At 34.9% G+C, this 20007-nt stretch overlaps 2 protein-coding genes across 4 annotated transcripts; both read left to right on the top strand.

Moving 5' to 3' along the window:
- Positions 1–11: 11 nt before the first annotated feature.
- LOC141711307 (glycosyltransferase BC10-like) lies at positions 12–5244 on the top strand. Of its 3 annotated transcripts, XM_074513682.1 has the most exons (11): positions 12–278; positions 563–797; positions 897–1013; positions 1128–1228; positions 2203–2274; positions 2391–2472; positions 2830–2910; positions 3089–3136; positions 3278–3337; positions 3625–3771; positions 4878–5244. In XM_074513682.1, exons 1-11 carry the CDS (start codon positions 70–72, stop codon positions 5058–5060), a joined length of 1335 nt encoding a protein of 444 aa, XP_074369783.1. In that variant the 5' UTR covers positions 12–69; the 3' UTR covers positions 5061–5244. The 3 variants fall into 3 exon arrangements, with proteins under 3 accessions (XP_074369783.1, XP_074369784.1, XP_074369786.1); XM_074513683.1 differs by lacking the exons at positions 12–278; positions 563–797 and having other exon boundaries at positions 899–1013; positions 1103–1228; XM_074513685.1 differs by lacking the exons at positions 12–278; positions 563–797 and having other exon boundaries at positions 903–1013; positions 1132–1228.
- A 925-nt stretch (positions 5245–6169) lies between these two features.
- LOC141711306 (fatty acid hydroperoxide lyase, chloroplastic-like) lies at positions 6170–8515 on the top strand. Its single transcript, XM_074513681.1, has 2 exons — positions 6170–6747; positions 7238–8515. The coding sequence occupies exons 1-2, from the start codon at positions 6358–6360 to the stop codon at positions 8282–8284; spliced, it is 1437 nt and encodes a 478-aa protein (XP_074369782.1). The 5' UTR covers positions 6170–6357; the 3' UTR covers positions 8285–8515.
- Positions 8516–20007: the final 11492 nt, after the last annotated feature.

The raw sequence follows: 20007 nt of genomic DNA, 5'->3' as shown, positions 1-20007 counted from the left end.
TGCCAGGTGCAAAAAACATCACAAAGCACACATAAAACAAGAAACATCTGAAATTATAATGCTTTTCACATGAAACACACACAAAGACAATTACAAAGACAACCCCAACGTGTGATACTCACATTGGCCTGTCCAATACTTTTAACACACTCTGCTTTTGAAACAGTGTTTTCACGTATCCCTTGCAATTTTTTCTGCTTATTACAACTCATGCAGGACAAATGTTTGATTAAATGCCGCATTGAAATCATAAAATTCATTGCTGTAAATCTAACCATGTACATTTCACTCAACTACACTTCTTATGCACGTCACAGTACTTACCTAGTAATCTTGTAGCACCTCATCAAACATATACATTAAACTTTCAGTTTGAGAATCTTGGTTAGAACATTTAGATTAAGACATCTTTGTTTTATTTATCTCTCTTTGTGTTATTTGTTTAATGTTAAGACTTATTATCTTTATGTTTGGTTCAAGAACTTTAGTGTACTAGCGTTGAATTTCAATTTTCACATGGTATTTTTAGCACAAAGACATTTCAAGTATTTTCTTGGTATAGAGGCATGAACATGAAGAAAAGAGCAACTCATTCTTCTTCTGCTTCGATTTCTCCGCTACGCCGGTTGAGGATCGGCTCAAGGTTCTTCATAGCAATACTTGTGCTTCTTTGCTTATGCTCCATGTTTGGTTTTCATCACTTCACTAATCATATCCAAGGCACACCCAAGATAGCTTTTATGTTCCTTGTTCGCGAAAATCTCCCTCTCGATTTTCTCTGGCATAGTTTCTTTAAGGTTCATACCTGTACCTGTAAAATCAAAATGATCTTAACTTCTATAATTTGATCAAAAATTATATGTGTGATACTAATGTTGGATTTGATGACCTTACAGAATGCAGATGCTGCAAAGTTCTCAATCTATATACATTCAAAGCCTGGTTTTGTCTTTGATGAGTCAACTACAGTTTCTGAATTCTTTTATAATCGACAGCTGAGTATGTGTATTCAGGTGATAAGTTCGTGGACATTATAAAATTCTTGATAATTCCCTTCAATATGTTAAACCGATTAGGCTCTAGCTAAGCCAAGTGTTTTTAGGTCACTAGTTTCCTCGTTCGTATAGGTAGGTTGGGGAAAGCCTAGTATGATAGAAGCAGAGAGATTGTTACTGGAAGAAGCTCTTGCTGATTCGGACAACCAGAGATTTGTCCTCTTGTCAGACAGGTTGCTTTGATATGCTTTTTTTCCGCTTGTGATTCTATTACTACCTAACTGCATATTTCCATGAATAAAATATTCGTTTGATTTTTTTCCTGGCAGATTTCTAATTTTGTGCAACTTCTATACTGCTTTTAAATAAAGAATTAATTTGTCTTTCTGTTGATTTTTGCACAAATGCAGCATATTAATAACTCAACATCACTAGAGGTACAAACCGAAAAGCAATAATAACTACCCTAAAAGGTCCCTCAATTAGAACTTAAAAAGTTTATACATTAACTCCAAGCTTCATGTAGCTTTGCAGCAACTTACTTCAGGTGTAGTAGATAGATATGGAAGAAACTATTGTTCATGCTGAGAAAAAGATTCCATTCTGTGATAGGGTTTCCCTCGGAAACTATAGTAGTGAATCCCTTTTGGGCTTAGTAACTTGGCAGATGTATAAAGTAAAATCAAATTGGGGACTATTCATATGTGGCCTTTGCCTCAAAGACATGTCCACTTTTTAGTGATTTCAACTTGTGGTTTCAAGGGGACAGTATCTTTGGGACAGAGGGAGTACACATTACGTTAGTATTATATATAATAGGAAATATTCTTTTATACGTAGATTAAACTTTTCAATATATATATAGCTCATGATTTTTTCTGTTACTATCAATAAATTTACAAAGTAATGCTATTTTTTCTTGGAACTAATTTCATAGGAAGTGCTAGTCTAATGAACTAATATTGTATATAGCATTAGTAATGTAATTTAGTTATTTTTCAATAAATAATCTCTAGATGAACTGACTTCATAAATATGTTAACTTGTCAAGAAATCATGGATCAGACTTGATTTACACTGAAAAATTCTTAATTTGAGCGAGCCACAGTCCCCCATGTTCATTTATTGGTTGTATTTGGAATATTTAATTTTTTTAAGTTTACATAAAGTCTCTAATTGTTGCTTGGTTTCTTTTGCACTTTTGCAGCTGTGTACCTTTGCACAATTTCAGTTACGTGTATAACTATCTTATATCTTCTCCAAGAAGCTATGTAGAAAGGTATTTCAGTACTACTGAATCAGTAGTATAAATATAATGTAGCAAAATTGTGTTGTTATTTCTCACATCCTTACCCATTTAGTGGATTTTTATAAAGTTTCTATTGTGTTATACAGTTTCGTTGATCAAAATGAGACACGTTACAGCACCAAAATGTTTCCTATAATACCAGAAGAGAAATGGCGTAAAGGATCCCAGGTCCATATAGATTCTTTTTATTCTTCTTAGCCACTTTACTTTGTCTTTTCCCTGAAATACTAAATGTGTGCAAATTGTAGAACTATTATTGAAACTACTGTCACCTTCCTCTTAGGAAGTAATCAGAGGCTTATATAAGGATATGAAGGATCTTTGAATAATGAATATACATCTTACTCCTCACCAACCAATTTTGAGCATGGCGTTACATCTTCTATATTGTAAACAAGAACCAATATCACTAGATTAAGTTTGCATTTCTGCAGTATGCTCTGCTTTATTTCTTTTGTTGTTGTGGTTACTCCATCTCCCCCCTCATATTGCAATTTCATGTAACGATTGTTGACGGAACTCCAGTGGATTTCATTAGTAAGAAGGCATGCAGAGCTGATTGTACAAGATTATACTGTATTTCCTGTCTTCAAGAAATTTTGCAAGGTAAGCTATACAGGCTCCCTTAATTTAGTCTATTGTAGTTTGCGTCATGTTTACATAGCTCAAACCTCAAAGCTTGTATAATGCCAAGGGAAATGTTGTTAAAGACTTGAAGCAGTCCAAATGATTTGTGTTTTATCATGCGATTATAACCTGTTTACCATTTTATTTTACCTTTCAGCGACGACCTCCTCTAGACATCGTTAAAGCAAAATTGGAAAATGCATCAGTATGTGAAATTGTCATATTTTTTTTCAGTTTTTACAGAGACTATACATATCCGGATATTTACCTTGAGTTTTGCACCCCTCTGTGTTTCATAACGGCTGGTTAACTGTTTCAAGTGTCTCTTGTTTGGGGTCGAAAATAGCTAGTTCAGACAGAGCACAATTGTATTCCAGATGAACATTATGTGCAGACATTATTTATGGTGAGCTATATCAGTTTTTCATCTATTTTGTATTCATTTACTTTGAAGTTTAATTGTTTCCTCTAGCTGCACATTTTAGTAGTATGATTGAGAATTCTATTCTTCTCACAAATTTATGTAACATCCGTCACTGTCACATTTTCGTTCTCTGAGTAAACACCAGAATATTTGTGTACCTCATTCTCAATATTCCTTTTTATGATTAGCAAACAAAAAAACGTTTCCTTTGTGAAGTTTGGATGTTCTGATCAGTTTAACATTTCATTTTCTCATTCTCATTATTTAAGTTGAAAGCGCTCAAGGATGAAATCTTCCGGAGATCGTTGACGTATTCCTTATGGAATCATTCTACTAATCAAACAGACACAACTGGTTGGCATCCTGTTACATTCAACTATGAGAATGCTGAGCAACAATATATCGAAAAAATTAAGGTATTTTACTATTCCTAACTTTACTAGTAGGCTTTTAATGATGTTCTAAGTTAAATCATCCTAATTCTGGATTTAATCCCTCACTGTTAAAGAAGGCTTCTGCATAATTTTTAAACAACCTTAACTAACAGATATTCAGACAGCTATTGATGATACATAGTCCAATATCTAATATTTCTCCGAAATCTAGGGTGCTCGACAGTCAGCGGAGTAACCTTGGTACTACTTGCATCCACCCCTGCTGATGCAACTATTGTAGTGTGTCTTAACATGTTTTTTAAACAATACATTGTATCATTAGCTCTGTGATTTCCGGAAATGCTAGCCTGGTCTCTAGTTACATAAGAGCATGTCCAATGGTGTGCTATATCTATAATATAGCACAAAAAATGAAATTTGTCAATTTAATGGTGGGGTAAACTGGACCCAAAGTAGCACAGTTCTATAGTTTGTGCTAAATATAGCACTGTGCTATATTTGCCACATCAGAAAAGAGTTAAAAAAGAGAGGGAAATAGAGAATAAGTAAAGAGTGAACAAAGTTTATACCCCATATATAGAAAAGTAAGTTAAATTTGAAACAATTTAGTTAAATATAGAACCAACCATCGGAGACATGGTGTTATTTTAAAACCAAAAAGACATGGTGTTATTTTAGCACCAAAAATCACTTTTTGGTTCTGAATTATAGAAATAGCTGCACCTATTTTACCAACACCATTGGCTTTGCCCTAATAGCTCAAAAGTCAGAATATCACGCATTTCTTGAATGTTGATAATAAGACGAGGAAAGTATCTGGAGTAAACTTGAATAATTTAACACCATTAAGTCAAGTGGTCCAGTAAAGACCACTACGGTTGCTTCATCTTTTCAGGGTTCGGCAAATCTACAGGTTAATTGATTCATCAGTATAAAATATAATGGAATAAAAGTAAAATGTAGATAGCACACCATTCATATATTAAAGAAATGGCCCAAGAGAATGTCCTATTATTTGTTTTTGTCTTTAAATCAAATGCTTGCAATTAACTATTGTTCATGTGCCCCGAGAGAATGTTCTCAGATCTGTTTCTTGATAATGTTATTGTTTAATCAAATCTTAACAGGATATCAAGAATATTTTCTACGAATCTGAACACCGGACAGAGCGGTGCTACAGCAATTCGATAGACACTCCTTGTTATTTATTTGCAAGGAAGTTCACACCAGGTGCAGCCCTCCGCTTATTAACTGATGGAGTGGTTGGCCCCTATGATCCAACCGTAATGTTAAAGCCTCGACGAAAATAGTGAAAATAGCTTAGTTGCCCCATGAATTTGTGAACCTGATTTATCTAGATAGAAACATGTATATTCCATAAGACAGAGATGTCCATTTCTGCGTTGTGTAGAAACTGGACAGAAGGCTCAATGACTGAATAAAAACAAACAAGGGCCCTATGCATAGCTAGTCAATTTTATGTCTGCTTTATTCCCCGTATTACTTACCCATTCGAACCCTCGACATTCCACAAGGTAAGCGAGAGAGATACTGTTATATTTCGAACCCTCGACATTCCACAAAGTAAGCGAGAGAGGTACTGTTATATCAAAACGGTGATGTATAAGTATTACTTTGTTGTGCAAGTGGATTGTAAATTTCATATTATAACTTCATCAACCTTGTAAGGGGTACTAATTAGGTTATCTAGCATCCTTTAACTTCATGTATATGTAAATGTGAATCCGCCTAATTTATTTATCGGTGTTTATGTGGTGTGCACCTACTACACAAATTTTTTTATAAATTTAATTTGTTTTAATTGGCTTATATTTTTTTATAATGATGAACCGCTTACATTTACAACCACCACAACAATCAAAATATATCTAAATAAAATTATAAATTTTAATATTGTATGTGGCCGTGAGCACACATGACAGACCCTTCATTTATATAATTTGATCCCTTATATGTTTTTTTGTTTTCTGTAGACTTTTCTGGTGTTATGCATTTTCTTCTTTCTGCGTGTATGTATATGTAGATAAATATATATTATCATATTTATTAGTTGAATTGTCATAGCATTATTTGTAATTATCATCCTGTTTATTATTCATTCATGCACCACGTGATCCACTTTCCAATCTATAAAATCATCCTACTCATGCATGTGTACAGCTATTTCCTCTTTATGTATAGTTTTCTGTGAGATTATTTCACATAAATAGTTATTTCATATAAATCTATTAATAATTCCTTTTCTTTCGAGAATTCTAACTTAAAGAAAGTATTATTATAATTACAGAAAATTATATAGTATATTTTACGAGAATACAACTATTATTTAATTTTATGCTAATCAAACTTTATTCTCAACTTCTAATATATAACTTGGAAGACCATCTCTCTGGTAATCACAAGTGGCAGAATATACATATGAATAAGAATAAATCGTGTAGCGTATTAAAGATGATAATAATTACCTTCATATAGCCGCCCGGGCTTTACATAAATTTTCTTCTATATAAATATACTTCAACTATGTAAAACACAAAACAAAGCTAGCATTGCAAAATAAACAGATTCGACCACAAATACACAATCATGTCGAATACCCAGAAATCACCCCCATCTCCTCCTCAACTACCGGTCCGTACAATTCCCGGCAGCTACGGGTGGCCGGTGTGGGGGCCATTTATCGACCGATTAAATTATTTTTGGTTCGAGGGAGCTGAAACATTTTTCCGGAAGAGGATGGAGAAGAACAAGAGCAGTGTGTTTCGAACTAATATTCCTCCTGCATTTCCATTTTTTACGTCTATTAATCCGAATATAATAGCTGTGCTTGATGTTAAATCCTTCTCTCATTTGTTCGATATGGAGCTTGTGGAGAAGAAAGATGTATTGGCCGGAGATTACATGCCGAGTACTAGCTTAACCGGAGATGTTCGTACTTGTATTTATCTTGATACCACTGAGCCCCGACATGCTCAGGTATGCATTTTGTTTTGTTTTTTCCAACTTGTATCCCGTACCTGAGAATTTCAAATTGGAAAATATCTGGGATACGGAATTGTGTACATAATGATATGTTGGGGGTTTTAATTGGAATGAGCCGTTCGGAATATATACATACACTATTTACACGTATTTTGATGATTTTATAAATATAGTTTCATAATATTTTTTTTCAATTTTTTTTGAATAAAAGTTTAAAAATAAAACTTTATTAAATTTTTTTTTTAAAAAAATATTGTGAAATTATATTTTAAACGAGTATTGAAAAATGTGCCAAAAAGGTGATGTATAGAATTTAATGGGATAAAGAGAGTAATATTGATTTATCAACTACCCATGAGTTCAAGATGTACTTAAAAAATTGAATTGTTTTTATGAAACAAAAGTTATCATCACCGATCAAGAGTTCAAGTGTCAGCAGAAACATACATGTTTTTGACCTTAGTATTTTTGACAATGTTTGCAGCTGAAGAACTACATATTGGACATCCTAAAACGGAGCAGAAGCATATGGATCTCAACTCTCACCACAAACCTAGACACAATGTGGGAAACAATCTACTCCGACATCTCCAAATCAAAATCCAAAGACGCCGCCTTCGACGTGCCGTTAAAAAAGTTCCTCTTCAGCTTCCTAACTCGGTCCTTAACCGGAGCTGACTCATCAAAATCGCCCGAGTTATCCGAAAAAGGATACACTTATCTGGAACGCTGGCTCCTCATTCAACTCATCCCAACTGTAAAACTCGGCCTTTGTCAGCCTTTCGAAGAAATTTTTCTCCACTCATTTACTTACCCTTCGTTTCTAGTAAACGGTGGCTATAACAAAGTAGCTGAGTTTATACGAAAAGAAGGTTCACAAGTGTTGCAAATAGGAATAACGGAGTTTGGACTCAGGGAAGAAGATGCACTTCATAACCTTATGTATGTACTAGGGTTCAATGCATTTGGTGGACTTTTAGCTTTTTTCCCAACTCTTATAAATTTTCTTGGAAATGATAAAATGTTGCAAGAGAAACTTAGGGAAGAAGTAAGAGATGCATGCAAGGGCGAGTCACTGAGTTTCAACTCAGTGAGTCAACTCGACCTGGTTAACTCGTTTGTTTACGAAGCTCTAAGACTCAACCCTCCCGTGCCCTTGCAGTTCGGAAGGGCGCGGAAGGATTTTACGCTGAGTTCGCATGACTCGGCATTTGAGGTGAAGAAAGGAGAGGTGATTTGCGGGTACCAACCTTTGGTTATGAGAGATGGGAAGGTGTTTGATGATCCGGAGAAATTTGTAGCCGATAGGTTTACGAAAGATAAAGGGACCGAGTTACTGAGTTATGTGTTCTGGTCGAATGGGTCGCAAACCGAGTCCCCGAGTGCGAATAACAAGCAGTGTCCTGCTAAAGATATTGTACCAATTACAGCGGCTTTATTTGTGGCTCATTTGTTTCAAAGGTATGATTCGTTCACGGTTGATTCTTCTGGCTCCAAGATCACTTCACTTGAAAAGGCTAAAAATATATGATCTCACATCGAATTCGTGTTGGAATTTGGAAGGGGAACATATGGTTGAAAAGTTGGTGCATCTGTGAATATATTTAATTATTATTTGTTTTTTAAAATTTATCGTTGGAATAAAAGAACTAAACATTACGGTGTTTGGGTTAGGTGAAATGCGAGCAAATTTGTGTATTTTTGTAGGTAATTACTTCGAAAGTATATTTGTTTTGCGGTGCTCAATTATTCGCGACTGATTGTATATATGAATATATATTTTTTTGTCCATATAATGAAATAATTTTAGATTTGTAAATGTTGGAATTACAGTTCAGATTTATGAGATAAAGAATTTATAAAATATAATTCGTAATAATTTTAAGTTTCTTGTATTATAGTTTTGACACGTTAATTAGGAGAAAAAACAATACATACTATTTTTAAACTTAATTGGTTAATAATTTATTCTCTGTCGTCCCAGGTACCTGGATTCGATCCTCGCTCACTCCGAGAATTTATGAGAACAAATACTCATTTGTAAGGCTATAAGCCATATTTGTCAAAAAAAAGCGAGTCTGTCACCAGAGATGTTTAAAAAATCTGAAGCCCGAAATCCGATCCAGAAAAAAGCCAGAAAAGCCCGGTCCGGTTCGGCCCGACCCGCGGGCCTTAAATGGGCCTCCTTATTTCTCGAAAATCCGGCACAGCCCGAAACCCGAAAAGCCCGGATTTATAAAAGCCCGAATAAAAGCCCGGATTTATAAAAGCCCGAATAATAGACCGGATCGAAAAAGGCCCGGATAAAAGCCCGGGCTTTTGGAAAAGCCCGATTAAAAAACCATTTTTGTATATAAAATTTGAAAATATACAATACTTTTTATGATTATTAAAATAATATATCATAATATTAGAAACAATTAAAGTATATATGATTATTTATATATTATATTAAAAATAATTATTTATTTCGGTGTCTAAACTACTCTATCTAATATATCAAAAATATTATTTTATCCGGTATTTAAACTACTCATAATTCGAGTTATAAAATATTAAAATATTTTTTAATATATATATAAAAAGCCCGGATAAAGCCCGGTTCGGCCCGGCCCGCGGGCCTAAAATGGGCCTTAAATTTCTTAGGAAGCCCGGCCCAACCCGATTTTTAAAAAAGCCCGGCACGATTCGTTTTAAAAAAAACCGGGCTTTTTAAAGTCCGGATAAAACCCGGCCCGATAGGCTTTTTATTCATCTCTATGTGTCACATTCACGTTTGAGTTGTTATTAAACAAAATATCTCAACCGGATACTCCCTCTATTTTTTTATACGTAGTTTGACTTTCTTGCACACAATTCTAACGCATTGATAAAATAATATTTTTCTAAATTTTCTTTTTCTAAATTAAAGTTTTAGTTATATATTTTTATTCACAAAAAGAAAAAATTAAAAATTATTATTCTAACTATACGGTCAAAACACTTAGAAATGTGTAAAAAAAGTCAAACGTCATCTAATAAAAAACCGAGGGAGTATTATTCAACAAAATTCAATGTCCATCATTTTTCACGTTCGATAGAGAATTACTCCATTAAACTATCAAGTAGTTGCACCAAAAAATAAAAAAACTATTGAATAGTCATTAAGAATAAAAACAACACATAAACTAACAAAATATTACTCCCTTCCAATTTTTTACATTTCTGGGATTCTTTATATTTCTGAGAAAGTGTTCAGCACACATTTTAATGTGCATAAAAAATATAGTTATGTAACTTAGTTTTACAATTTTCTTTTTCTAAATAAATGTTGAATGTTTAAATTTTAATTCAGAAAAACAAAATTGTAAAAAAATTTACAAAATTATACTTTATATGCATTTTAAAATGCGTGTCGGACACTCTATAAAAAATAAAACGTAAACAATTAAAAGAGACGAAAAAAATAAAATGTTAACAATTGAAAGGGACAGAGGCAGTAATAAATAAGGTGCAAAATAATTAGGAAGGATAAAAATTTGCTCCCAAGAGAATCCGGATCACTATCAACTTATGATCCTCATGACCCATCTATTTATCCCCTCCCCTAACTCGATGCCTCGATTTCGGAGGTCGACAAGTTATTGCCGGAGGATCCAAGGTGCACAAAATGTAACGCCAAGTTTTTGAGAGGGACACAGTCGTTAATTTGTATATACTGTGGCAGTAAAATGCAATTCGAGGATAATTTACCTGACCCCATTTCTTTTAGTTCCACCTTTGGCTGTCAATGGCTACTTCACTCCTTAGACTTGGATCAATCAGTAAGCATTCTTTCATATTTTTACGTGCATGTCAGCATGTGTGATGATCGGTGTTACGGATTTTGGAAAACGAAATTATTCGGTTGAGGTACCAATTTGCAATTTATCGGACGATTTTTAAAAAATCGAATGATTTATAGGCAATTTATCGGAAATCGGTAAAATTCGACAAATATTTTTAACCGAATTTTGAGCGATTTATCTGCGATTTTTGAAAAATCGGCTGATTTCTATAATAGAGGTTATGATCGAGGACAGAGGCGGAATTGGGGACTAATCTAAACCGAAGCCTGATTTTTAGTTATAGATCAGCACAAAATTTATTTTATGTCGTCCTGGCTAGTATAATTAGTGATGTTTCATTTTAGATCAGTCTATTTGGGAATCCTGTTCTATCAATGATTAAGGAATAAGAATAAAAAGATGCATGTGTGTATTTTGAATTTATCTTATAATGAATGCATTCTTATGCTTGTATCCTCGAGTCACTCCCCCACCCAGTATAGCTCATCTAGTTGATACCGGGATTATAAAGTATTATAACCCCAAGGACGCCATAGATTTGATTTCAAGTGAATGCTCAATTTAAGTAGGGGGTCATGACGGTGAGAGCTGTGCAATATGCATGTATATTTATACGTGCAAACATCAGTACTGATTTCTTTTTAATTCTGTATGAGTTCGTTAAGGTTATTTATATGCCATCTGAAGAGGTGCAATATTATTATGCAGGAAAGTGTTGGGTCATGCAGTAGAATTTTTGAAGTGAACAAAGAGCATATGTTACCAAAGCCAAAATTTACTTTACATGGTCTTTTAGATTTTCAAATCGCGTTGTCGGCTGAGTCCGAAAAGCCTAAAATATGTGTTATAAGCAAGGATTTGGACCAAAGCAGATCTTTGAATTTAACTGGAGCTTACCTGGGGAATATCTTTTCAAAATCTCCAAGTATGGTAAATATAAGTGTACCTGATAGACCCGCTACATGACATTGATCGACACGACAAATCACTTGATAATTGAAAAGATTATATCGGATATAGCTTGTATTCAAAATTGTTCTGCAACCATGAAAGGAAGAGATGCCAAAACACTGGTGATGATGAGATGAGCCAGATGATATGTGTCGAATTATAGCCATAGCTTACAAGACACTGAATTTATTAGCTTCTCATAGTCGAACGTATTCTCCACCTCACCTGATAATTAAGAACGGTGCTGCATAAAGAGCAACACTTATCTGTTTTGAAGTTATTATTGCCAACAGGACAAGTGTGCATTCTTTTTGTCAAATTCTGCTTGCTCCTTCAATGTGTTAATAAGGTTTTGTAGCATGCAAATTAATACTGCAGTCAGCTTTCATTTTTTGAAATGGAGTGGAAGGGGCTGAGTCTGTCATTGCTTCCATGTTGCTTAGCCTGTCACTTTAATCACTTATTCTGTCTGGTTACTGGCTGATGGAAGAATTTCTCACAGAAAGTACCATGCGAATTAGCAGTTTGAAGGGATTTAGTGCATCACAGATTAAAGTTTGTACGAAGATATGATTCTTATGTTTAATACCCTTTCTTCACTACCATGATAAACCTTTTAAGGCATTCTAGGTGCTGCACTGACTGTAGTGTGTAATTTTGTCCGTAGAGAGTCGGGCTTTTTCAGTTAAGAAATCAAGTTTAGAACTTACTGTTTCCCTAAGAATGATTGAGAGCCATATCTTTGGCCAGTTGAAGATTCTCAATTCAATAATGCAAATCATAATAAAAGGAATACTAGCATTTCGTTTTTGCCTGCAAAAGTGAATAGAAGTATGGCTTGAATTCATCCTGTTGACGTTCTTAACTTCTTATGCATCATATATGCTGAAATAAGTTGATCAAAACAAGTTACGAAGATGAGATTCATTAACAAGTACAAACGTAATTTCTAATTTAGGTAAGTCACATTTTTTAATCAACTCTGAATCATCTCTCAACGCACCTAAAATCAAAAGAAATCACACACTGTAACATACATTAAAAGAAGTACTTTGCACTGGGGACAGTAGAAACGCCTACTCAAGCCAACAAAGAGATGTAGTTTTGATCAACCTTGTGCCTAAAGAAGTATTAAAACTCCTGGAACATGCTTTCAGGCATCTATACCATAATTACGTTGACATCAGTTATTCTAACATCTCGAAAATCCTGTGATTTCACCGAGTCTTATCATTATCAATAAATTACGTATTGTCATGTTGTTCTTGATTTTAAAAATGTCAATTTTGTTTTCCTAAGCATGTTTTGCTAGTATTTTTATAATTTTGTCGAACTACAAAAGTTTGAGATGTTCTGGTTGCATCTTGTGTACTACCAGTATCCAAGTACAAACTTTGCTGCTGTTTAAGTTCAGATAAAGTGGATGATAGTTATATAATTTACGGCACACCTAATAATGATTCTTATTAGCAGATTTATATAACAGTGATACAAGTACTTCATAAGTTTTTATGCCATCTTGACCCTTTCTTGAAGAAAACATGTTATTGTCTTCAAATCATGATTATTACTTGTTACTTAACTATGGTGCTCCAAACACCTTCTGTAATCTGTTGACTCGCAGAGGCTGATCTTTAAGAAACCTTACTGAAACTTCAGTACGAAAATCTAGACTGAAACACTGATATTTCTGCAACATCATGTCAGCTTCAAAAGATATAAGATGTGTGGAAAGTTGAACTGACCCAAACCATTGGATATTTCACCGAGTTACACTCAGCCAAACCAGCTCGCTCGAGTACCTTTTTGGCATAAGATGACTGGCGAATTTGTATGAAACCACAGCCTCGAACAACCTCTAATCCCACGTAATACGATAGCTTACCCAAATCAGACATATCAAATTCTCTACCCATCTCCCCCTTGAATTTGAGGATGTCTCAAATATTTGCCCCTGTGAAAATTAGATCATCTACGTAGACTCCAACAATCTGCGAACCAGCTCCATCACGTTTGATATACACGACATTTTCAAAAGGGCATTTGATAAATCCCAACGTTAATAAATACTGATTTAACCGTGCATACCATGCTCGTGGAGCTTGGTAAAAACCATATAAAGCTTTCATCAATCGATAAACCATATGTTCTCGTCCTTCCTTTGCATAACCCTTTGGTTGAGAGATATAAACTTCTTCTTGTAACACTCCATTTAAAAAAGCTGATTTTACATCGAGGTGATGAACCTCCCAATTATGTTTGGCTGCCAAAGCTAGTGGTAAATTCACGGGTGCAAACACCTCCTCATAATCAATCCCATGTCGCTGCACATAACCCTTTGCAGCAATCCGGGCTGGGCTTTGTGTTTTGTGATTTCACCATGTTGATCAGTTTTCAGCTTAAAGACCTACTTTAAATCGATGGCCTTGTGACCCTTCGGCAGATTTGTGAGTACCCAGGTGTGATTTTTTTCGATAGCTTCTATTTCTTTGTCCATCGCATCTTTCCACTTAGGCTCTTTTATGGCTTGTTCAAAGCATACTGGCTCATCTATACCCATCAATAATAATTCCTCCTCAGCCATTTCGACTTCAGTCTTGTGATCATAAATATAATCAAGACTCCGAAACTTACGTGTTGTCACACTGTCATCATATGCATCTCTAGGTACATCTGTATTTGTTGAGCCGAGTTGAGAACTACTTTGAGTTTGCTACAAAGGTGTGTTTGGTGACCGGATTTCAACCTCTGGAACCGTTATGGGCTCACTTGTAACATCATGTAAAATTGTTTCAGGAAAATCAAATATATATTTGTCCCCTCCAGGTGCTTCAACATTGATTGTAGTCTCCCAACACCATCCCTTATCTTCATTGAACACCACATCTCTACTGATATGAATCTTTCGAGCAACAGGATCGAATAACCGGTACGCTTTGGTGCCTGGTTGTAACACCCCCTTCTTTAAATAGAAGGGAGATATTACTTAAAATCCAAAAACCTGCAAACATAGCACTAATATATTTCTAAACAATAATTAAACAGTCCGAAATCTCAAAAATAATATTAAATCTCCAAACAGTCTAAACCAATAATATAAATGAGAAATCTGTAAATAAATAATTAAGTCTAATTAAAGATAAAATTCTGAAATCTTAATCAACGAATTGGGGTAGCTTTGCATCACACAGTCCCAGATCCCCCTAAGCACCTGCCAGAAAAAGAATATGACATGAGCCAAATGCCCAGTACGGATTTAGAATACAGTTTACAAAATAAAGAGATCAGAAATAAATAATTTGTAATTTATAATAAATCAACAATTTTTAAAATAAGTAAGGCTGAAATAACGAGGGGTTAGGATATTTCATACCGAGATCAGAACAAATACAAATACACACATCATAGGGTACCTAATGTGTGCAACAGAATGGATAACGTGTACGGCATATACAACGTCACCATAAATCAAATCACAAATCAAACTCTGGGTGCACCCACGTATCCTGAACAAATATCAAATGCACAAAAGGTCCTCCCAAGGGCTAACAGAAGGATACACCGTAACCAATCACACTGTCACGGAAGTGTCATGTCACTGGTGTCGCAATGACATGGCTGTAGTACCCCTACAGATGGTTAACTCGGTATACCCTAAATCACACTAAGGGTCCAAATAAAATAATTCTCGCAGAATTTAAAATCATCTCAGACAAATAATTGAATTTCCAAAATAGAGGGTGTCATAGATAAATTTTGAAAACCGCATAAACAGATATTTAAAATTTCCAAATCAATTTTAAAATAATTTTCGGAAGTCAGAAAAAGTCAAATCAAATATTGAATGAGCAGGTTACAGAAGAACTGAACTAATCAAATATTTCTAAATGCTAAGTGGAGTAGCGCTGAATAAAAAGGGGACAGAGTCCGTACTTGGAATATCGAAACTAAAATACTATCAAGATCCGCAAACAATCCGGTAAATCCCCGACCCGCAATCTAAATACAAAATTATAATTTATGATTAATATGCATTTTATTTAATCATTTAATAATTAATCATTACTACTTAAAATCTATTTATGTAACCTTTAATCATGTAACTAACCTATACAGTACAGTTTTGACACATGATAATCAACTAGGCTGAACAAAACTACATCATTGTATTCTAGTCTATTGCGATACGAAAAGGTGATCATGTAAATAATTTAATTGATAAACTAACTATTACCCCAAAATGTATAAGTCCCCGAAATAGTATTAAAATTGAGAGGACATGTACTACCTGACCAATTAATCACCTGACCAAATAATAATATAACAACATATTACTCTATTAATTTACTAATAATACAAGTCATAATAAAATTAAGCAAAACAAATACTTATTTAAATAACGTATGTTTGGCCTTAAATATGTACATCCTCACCTAAACGTGACATAGCTCACATTCTTTTTATATAGTAACTTACATAATTTTAACGACTCAAAATATACATCTAATTTATGTATTTTATGATGCAAATTACAAGACATTTCATTGATTACACAACTCAGCTAGCACAATCTTTGGGGAAAAATAAAATAAAATCATGTATCAAAGAACAAACTAAAATAATATTTAATTATGAAATGAACTTATATTAAAATAATCACCGCATGATATTAATGGTTAAGAAAATATGAAAACACACCTTGAATAAACTAGAGACCATTAAATTGATATACAAGATAAGTGATAAAAGAAACACACACAGGGGAACGCCACACACAAGATGATGTAGATAATATAATATTCTTAAAACTTATTCTTTGTTGATGTTGATGTTGTAGAACCTAGCACGCGAATAACAAAAGCAAATATTATATTAACCTAATAATATACTACAAGAATTGCGTGTATGCTATTCTCAACCATATGACACATAAAAGAGTACCTTTTTGATTTACTATAAAGCTATGACAATCTATCTTCGTTATTAGTCCCTTGCCTCTCTCTACTTTGCTCTGCCTTACTCTTCTCTGGGGAATCCACTGCCTCTTCTTTGTTTTTCTTTTTTTTTTCTTTTTCACCTCGGCGGCCTATTAAATTTCAAGGTTTTGATAATAATGTGTGAATCTTGTTTAAGAGATGTGCTGATTATATATATAGATCATGTATCACTCCTTTTTCTAATCTAATTACCAAATCAAAACAAATTCTTTTATAACTCTTATTCTAAATTAAATCAAATTCTTCACTTCTATTATTATTATTATTATTATTATTAAATTTCACGTATATTACATATATACCCCCTTAAAAAGGATTCCGTCCCCTGAATCAAACGAAACTAAATACTCATACTAGATTCGAACAAATGCGAATATTTCTCACGGATAGATTCTTCTAACTCCCAAGTCGCCTCTCTCTCAGAATGATTTTTCCACAAAACCTTCACAAACGGAATGGTGTTCTTCCTCAAAACTCGCCCTTCTCGAGCTAAGATAGCCTCAGCTTCTTCCTCACAAGAAAGATCTTCTCTAATCTTATGCAATGGATACTGAACTACGTGTAATGGATGATATTTATAGCCCCTCAAAACAGACACATGAAACACATTATGCACATGAGATAGTTGTGGTGGCAACCCAACTCTATAAGATACTTCCCCTACTTTCTCCATAACGTCGAAAGGGCCAATATATCTTAGACTAAGCTTTCCCTTCATACCAAAATATTTCACACCCTTACAAGGAGACACCTTCAAGAACACATGATCACCTAGCTCAAATCCACCAAACTTCTGATGTTGATCCGCATAACTCTTTTGACGAGATCGAGCTTCCTTTAAACTTTCTTTAACTTTCTCCACCTTCTCATTAGTGATTCTAACTAGCTCTTGTCCTTCAATGACTCTCTCTCCAACCTCATCCCAACAAGATGGTGCTCTACACCTCCTACCATATAAAGCCTCAAATGGTGGCATACCAATACTCGCGTGCCAGCTATTATTGTACGCAAACTCGACAAGATACAAATATTTATCCCAATCACCTGTCCACTCCAAAGCACAAGCCCTCAACATATCTTCCAATGTCTGAATCGTCCTCTCCGATTATCCATCGGTCGTTGGATGATAAGTTGTACTAAAATTAAGCCTTGTACCCCAAGCATGTTGGAAACCCTTCCAAAACCGTGATGTAAATCTCGTATCCCTATCAGAAACTATCGACACAGGTACACCATGCACTCTAACAATACCTCGCAGAAAAATCTCTGTCAACTCATGAACATGAGTAGTCTCTCTAATAGGCAAGAAGTGAGTGGACTTAGTAAGTCTATCAACCACCACCCATATGACATCGTTCTTCTCGAAAGTCCTCGGCAAATGAGTCACAAAATCCATAGTAATGTTTTCCCACTTCCAAACTGGAATATCTAGCTGCTGCAACAATCCACTAGGCCTCTGATGGTCTATCTTCACTTGTTGACATGTAAGACATTTTCCCACAAATTCTGCTATATCTCTCTTCATTCCACTCCACCAAAAGTGCTTCTTCAAATCTCCATACATCTTGGTGGAACCAGACCTCATGTGGTGTAATAGATGACAAAGCTCGTATGGGTAATTTGTTTAACACATAAACAGCCTGCCTGACAGCCTCCCCCTAAAAGTTGCTGGAACTTGTCTCTCTTTTAATATACTCCTCGCCATAGCTACAACGGTTCGATTACGGCGCTCTACAACACCGTTTTGTTTTGGTGTGTAGGGCCCTGTATAGTGCCTCAAAATCCCATGTTCATTGCAAAATGTTTCGAACTTCTTAGAGCAAAATTCTCCCCCCGGTCAGATCTCAAAACCTGTATGCCCTGTTTTGCCCCATTTTCAACTAACAACTTGAATTTTTTAAAGCCTCAGATTTTGATTTTAACATATAAACCCACATCATATGTGTATAATCATCAACGGTAAGCATACAAAATTGATTATCAGCTGGGGTAGATGGTGTTATTTGTCCACACAAATCGATATAAATCAATTCAAGACCGTGCTTTGCAACAAAACTAGTTTTAGAGGGAAATGGCTTACGAGTTTGCTTTGACATGAGACATCTGCTGCAATTTTATTTGGGCTGAACTAGTGAAGGTAGACCATGTGCCATCTGATTTTTACACATCACATTCATTGCTTTAAAATTTACATGGCCCAGGCATTTGTGTCATAGCCACGGAGCCTCCTCACCTTGTGTCAGTAAGCATCTGTTTCGGGCTTCTTTAATTTGAATTTTATATATACGATTTCCAGATCTCTTCACCTGCATAAGAAGTATTCCATACCTATCATAAAGCCACAAATGTTCTCCACTCAATACAACCCGGTTTCCTTCTTCTCACAGCTGCCCAAATTAATGATATTGCTTCGCAATGTTGGTATGAAGTATACTCCGTGCAAGTCTCTCGTTTCACCATTATTACACTTGATTTTAATAGAACCTTACCATTTAATCTTGACCCTCGAACCATCTCTAAATTTTACTTCTCCTTTAATTTTTTTGTCCAGCTTCTTAAACTTTTCACGACATCCTGTCATATGGTTACTAGCCCCGTTGTCTAGATACCATATACTTTCCTCTACTCCTTTGCCAATTTTCGAGTCCTCGTTCTCGGTTAACATGATCACCTCTTCTTCAATTTTCTTTCAAACAACCATGAGCAAGGCAGGTTCATCATCTGTCAGTTGTGTCAAGTTCACTTCACTTCTATTATTATTATTATTATTATTATTATTATTATTAAATTTCACGTATATTACATATATACCCCCTTAAAAAGGATTCCGTCCCCTGAATCAAACGAAACTAAATACTCGTACTAGATTCGAACAAATGCGAATATTTCTCACGGATAGATTCTTCTAACTCCCAAGTCGCCTCTCTATCAGAATGATTTTTCCACAAAACCTTCACAAACGGAATGGTGTTCTTCCTCAAAACTCGCCCTTCTCGAGCTAAGATAGCCTCAGCTTCTTCCTCACAAGAAAGATCTTCTCTAATCTTATGCAATGGATACTGAACTACGTGTAATGGATGATATTTATAGCCCCTCAAAACAGACACATGAAACACATTATGCACATGAGATAGTTGTGGTGGTAACCCAACTCTATAAGATACTTCCCCTACTTTCTCTATAACGTCGAAAGGGCCAATATATCTTAGACTAAGCTTTCCCTTCATACCAAAATATTTCACACCCTTACAAGGAGACACCTTCAAGAACACATGATCACCTAGCTCAAATCCACCAAACTTCTGATGTTGATCCGCATAACTCTTTTGACGAGATCGAGCTTCCTTTAAACTTTCTTTAACTTTCTCCACCTTCTCATTAGTGATTCTAACTAGCTCTTGTCCTTCAATGACTCTCTCTCCAACCTCATCCCAACAAGATGGTGCTCTACACCTCCTACCATATAAAGCCTCAAATGG

Source organism: Apium graveolens, chromosome 3 (genome assembly GCF_009905375.1).
Source record: "Apium graveolens cultivar Ventura chromosome 3, ASM990537v1, whole genome shotgun sequence".
NCBI lineage: Eukaryota > Viridiplantae > Streptophyta > Magnoliopsida > Apiales > Apiaceae > Apium > Apium graveolens.
This window is presented reverse-complemented; position numbering and strand designations above follow the sequence as displayed.

Bases quoted from the DNA above. Each gene is read 5' to 3' on its own strand.
- LOC141711306 (XM_074513681.1), top strand. From the start codon at position 6,358: ATGTCGAATACCCAGAAATCACCCCCATCTCCTCCTCAACTACCGGTC. The intron at 6,748-7,237 runs GTATGCATTTTG...CAATGTTTGCAG, and splicing joins CTGAGCCCCGACATGCTCAG to CTGAAGAACTACATATTGGA.
- LOC141711307 (XM_074513682.1), top strand. From the start codon at position 70: ATGAAACACACACAAAGACAATTACAAAGACAACCCCAACGTGTGATA. The intron at 2,275-2,390 runs GTATTTCAGTAC...TGTGTTATACAG, and splicing joins CCAAGAAGCTATGTAGAAAG to TTTCGTTGATCAAAATGAGA. The intron at 3,137-3,277 runs GTATGTGAAATT...GGTCGAAAATAG, and splicing joins CAAAATTGGAAAATGCATCA to CTAGTTCAGACAGAGCACAA.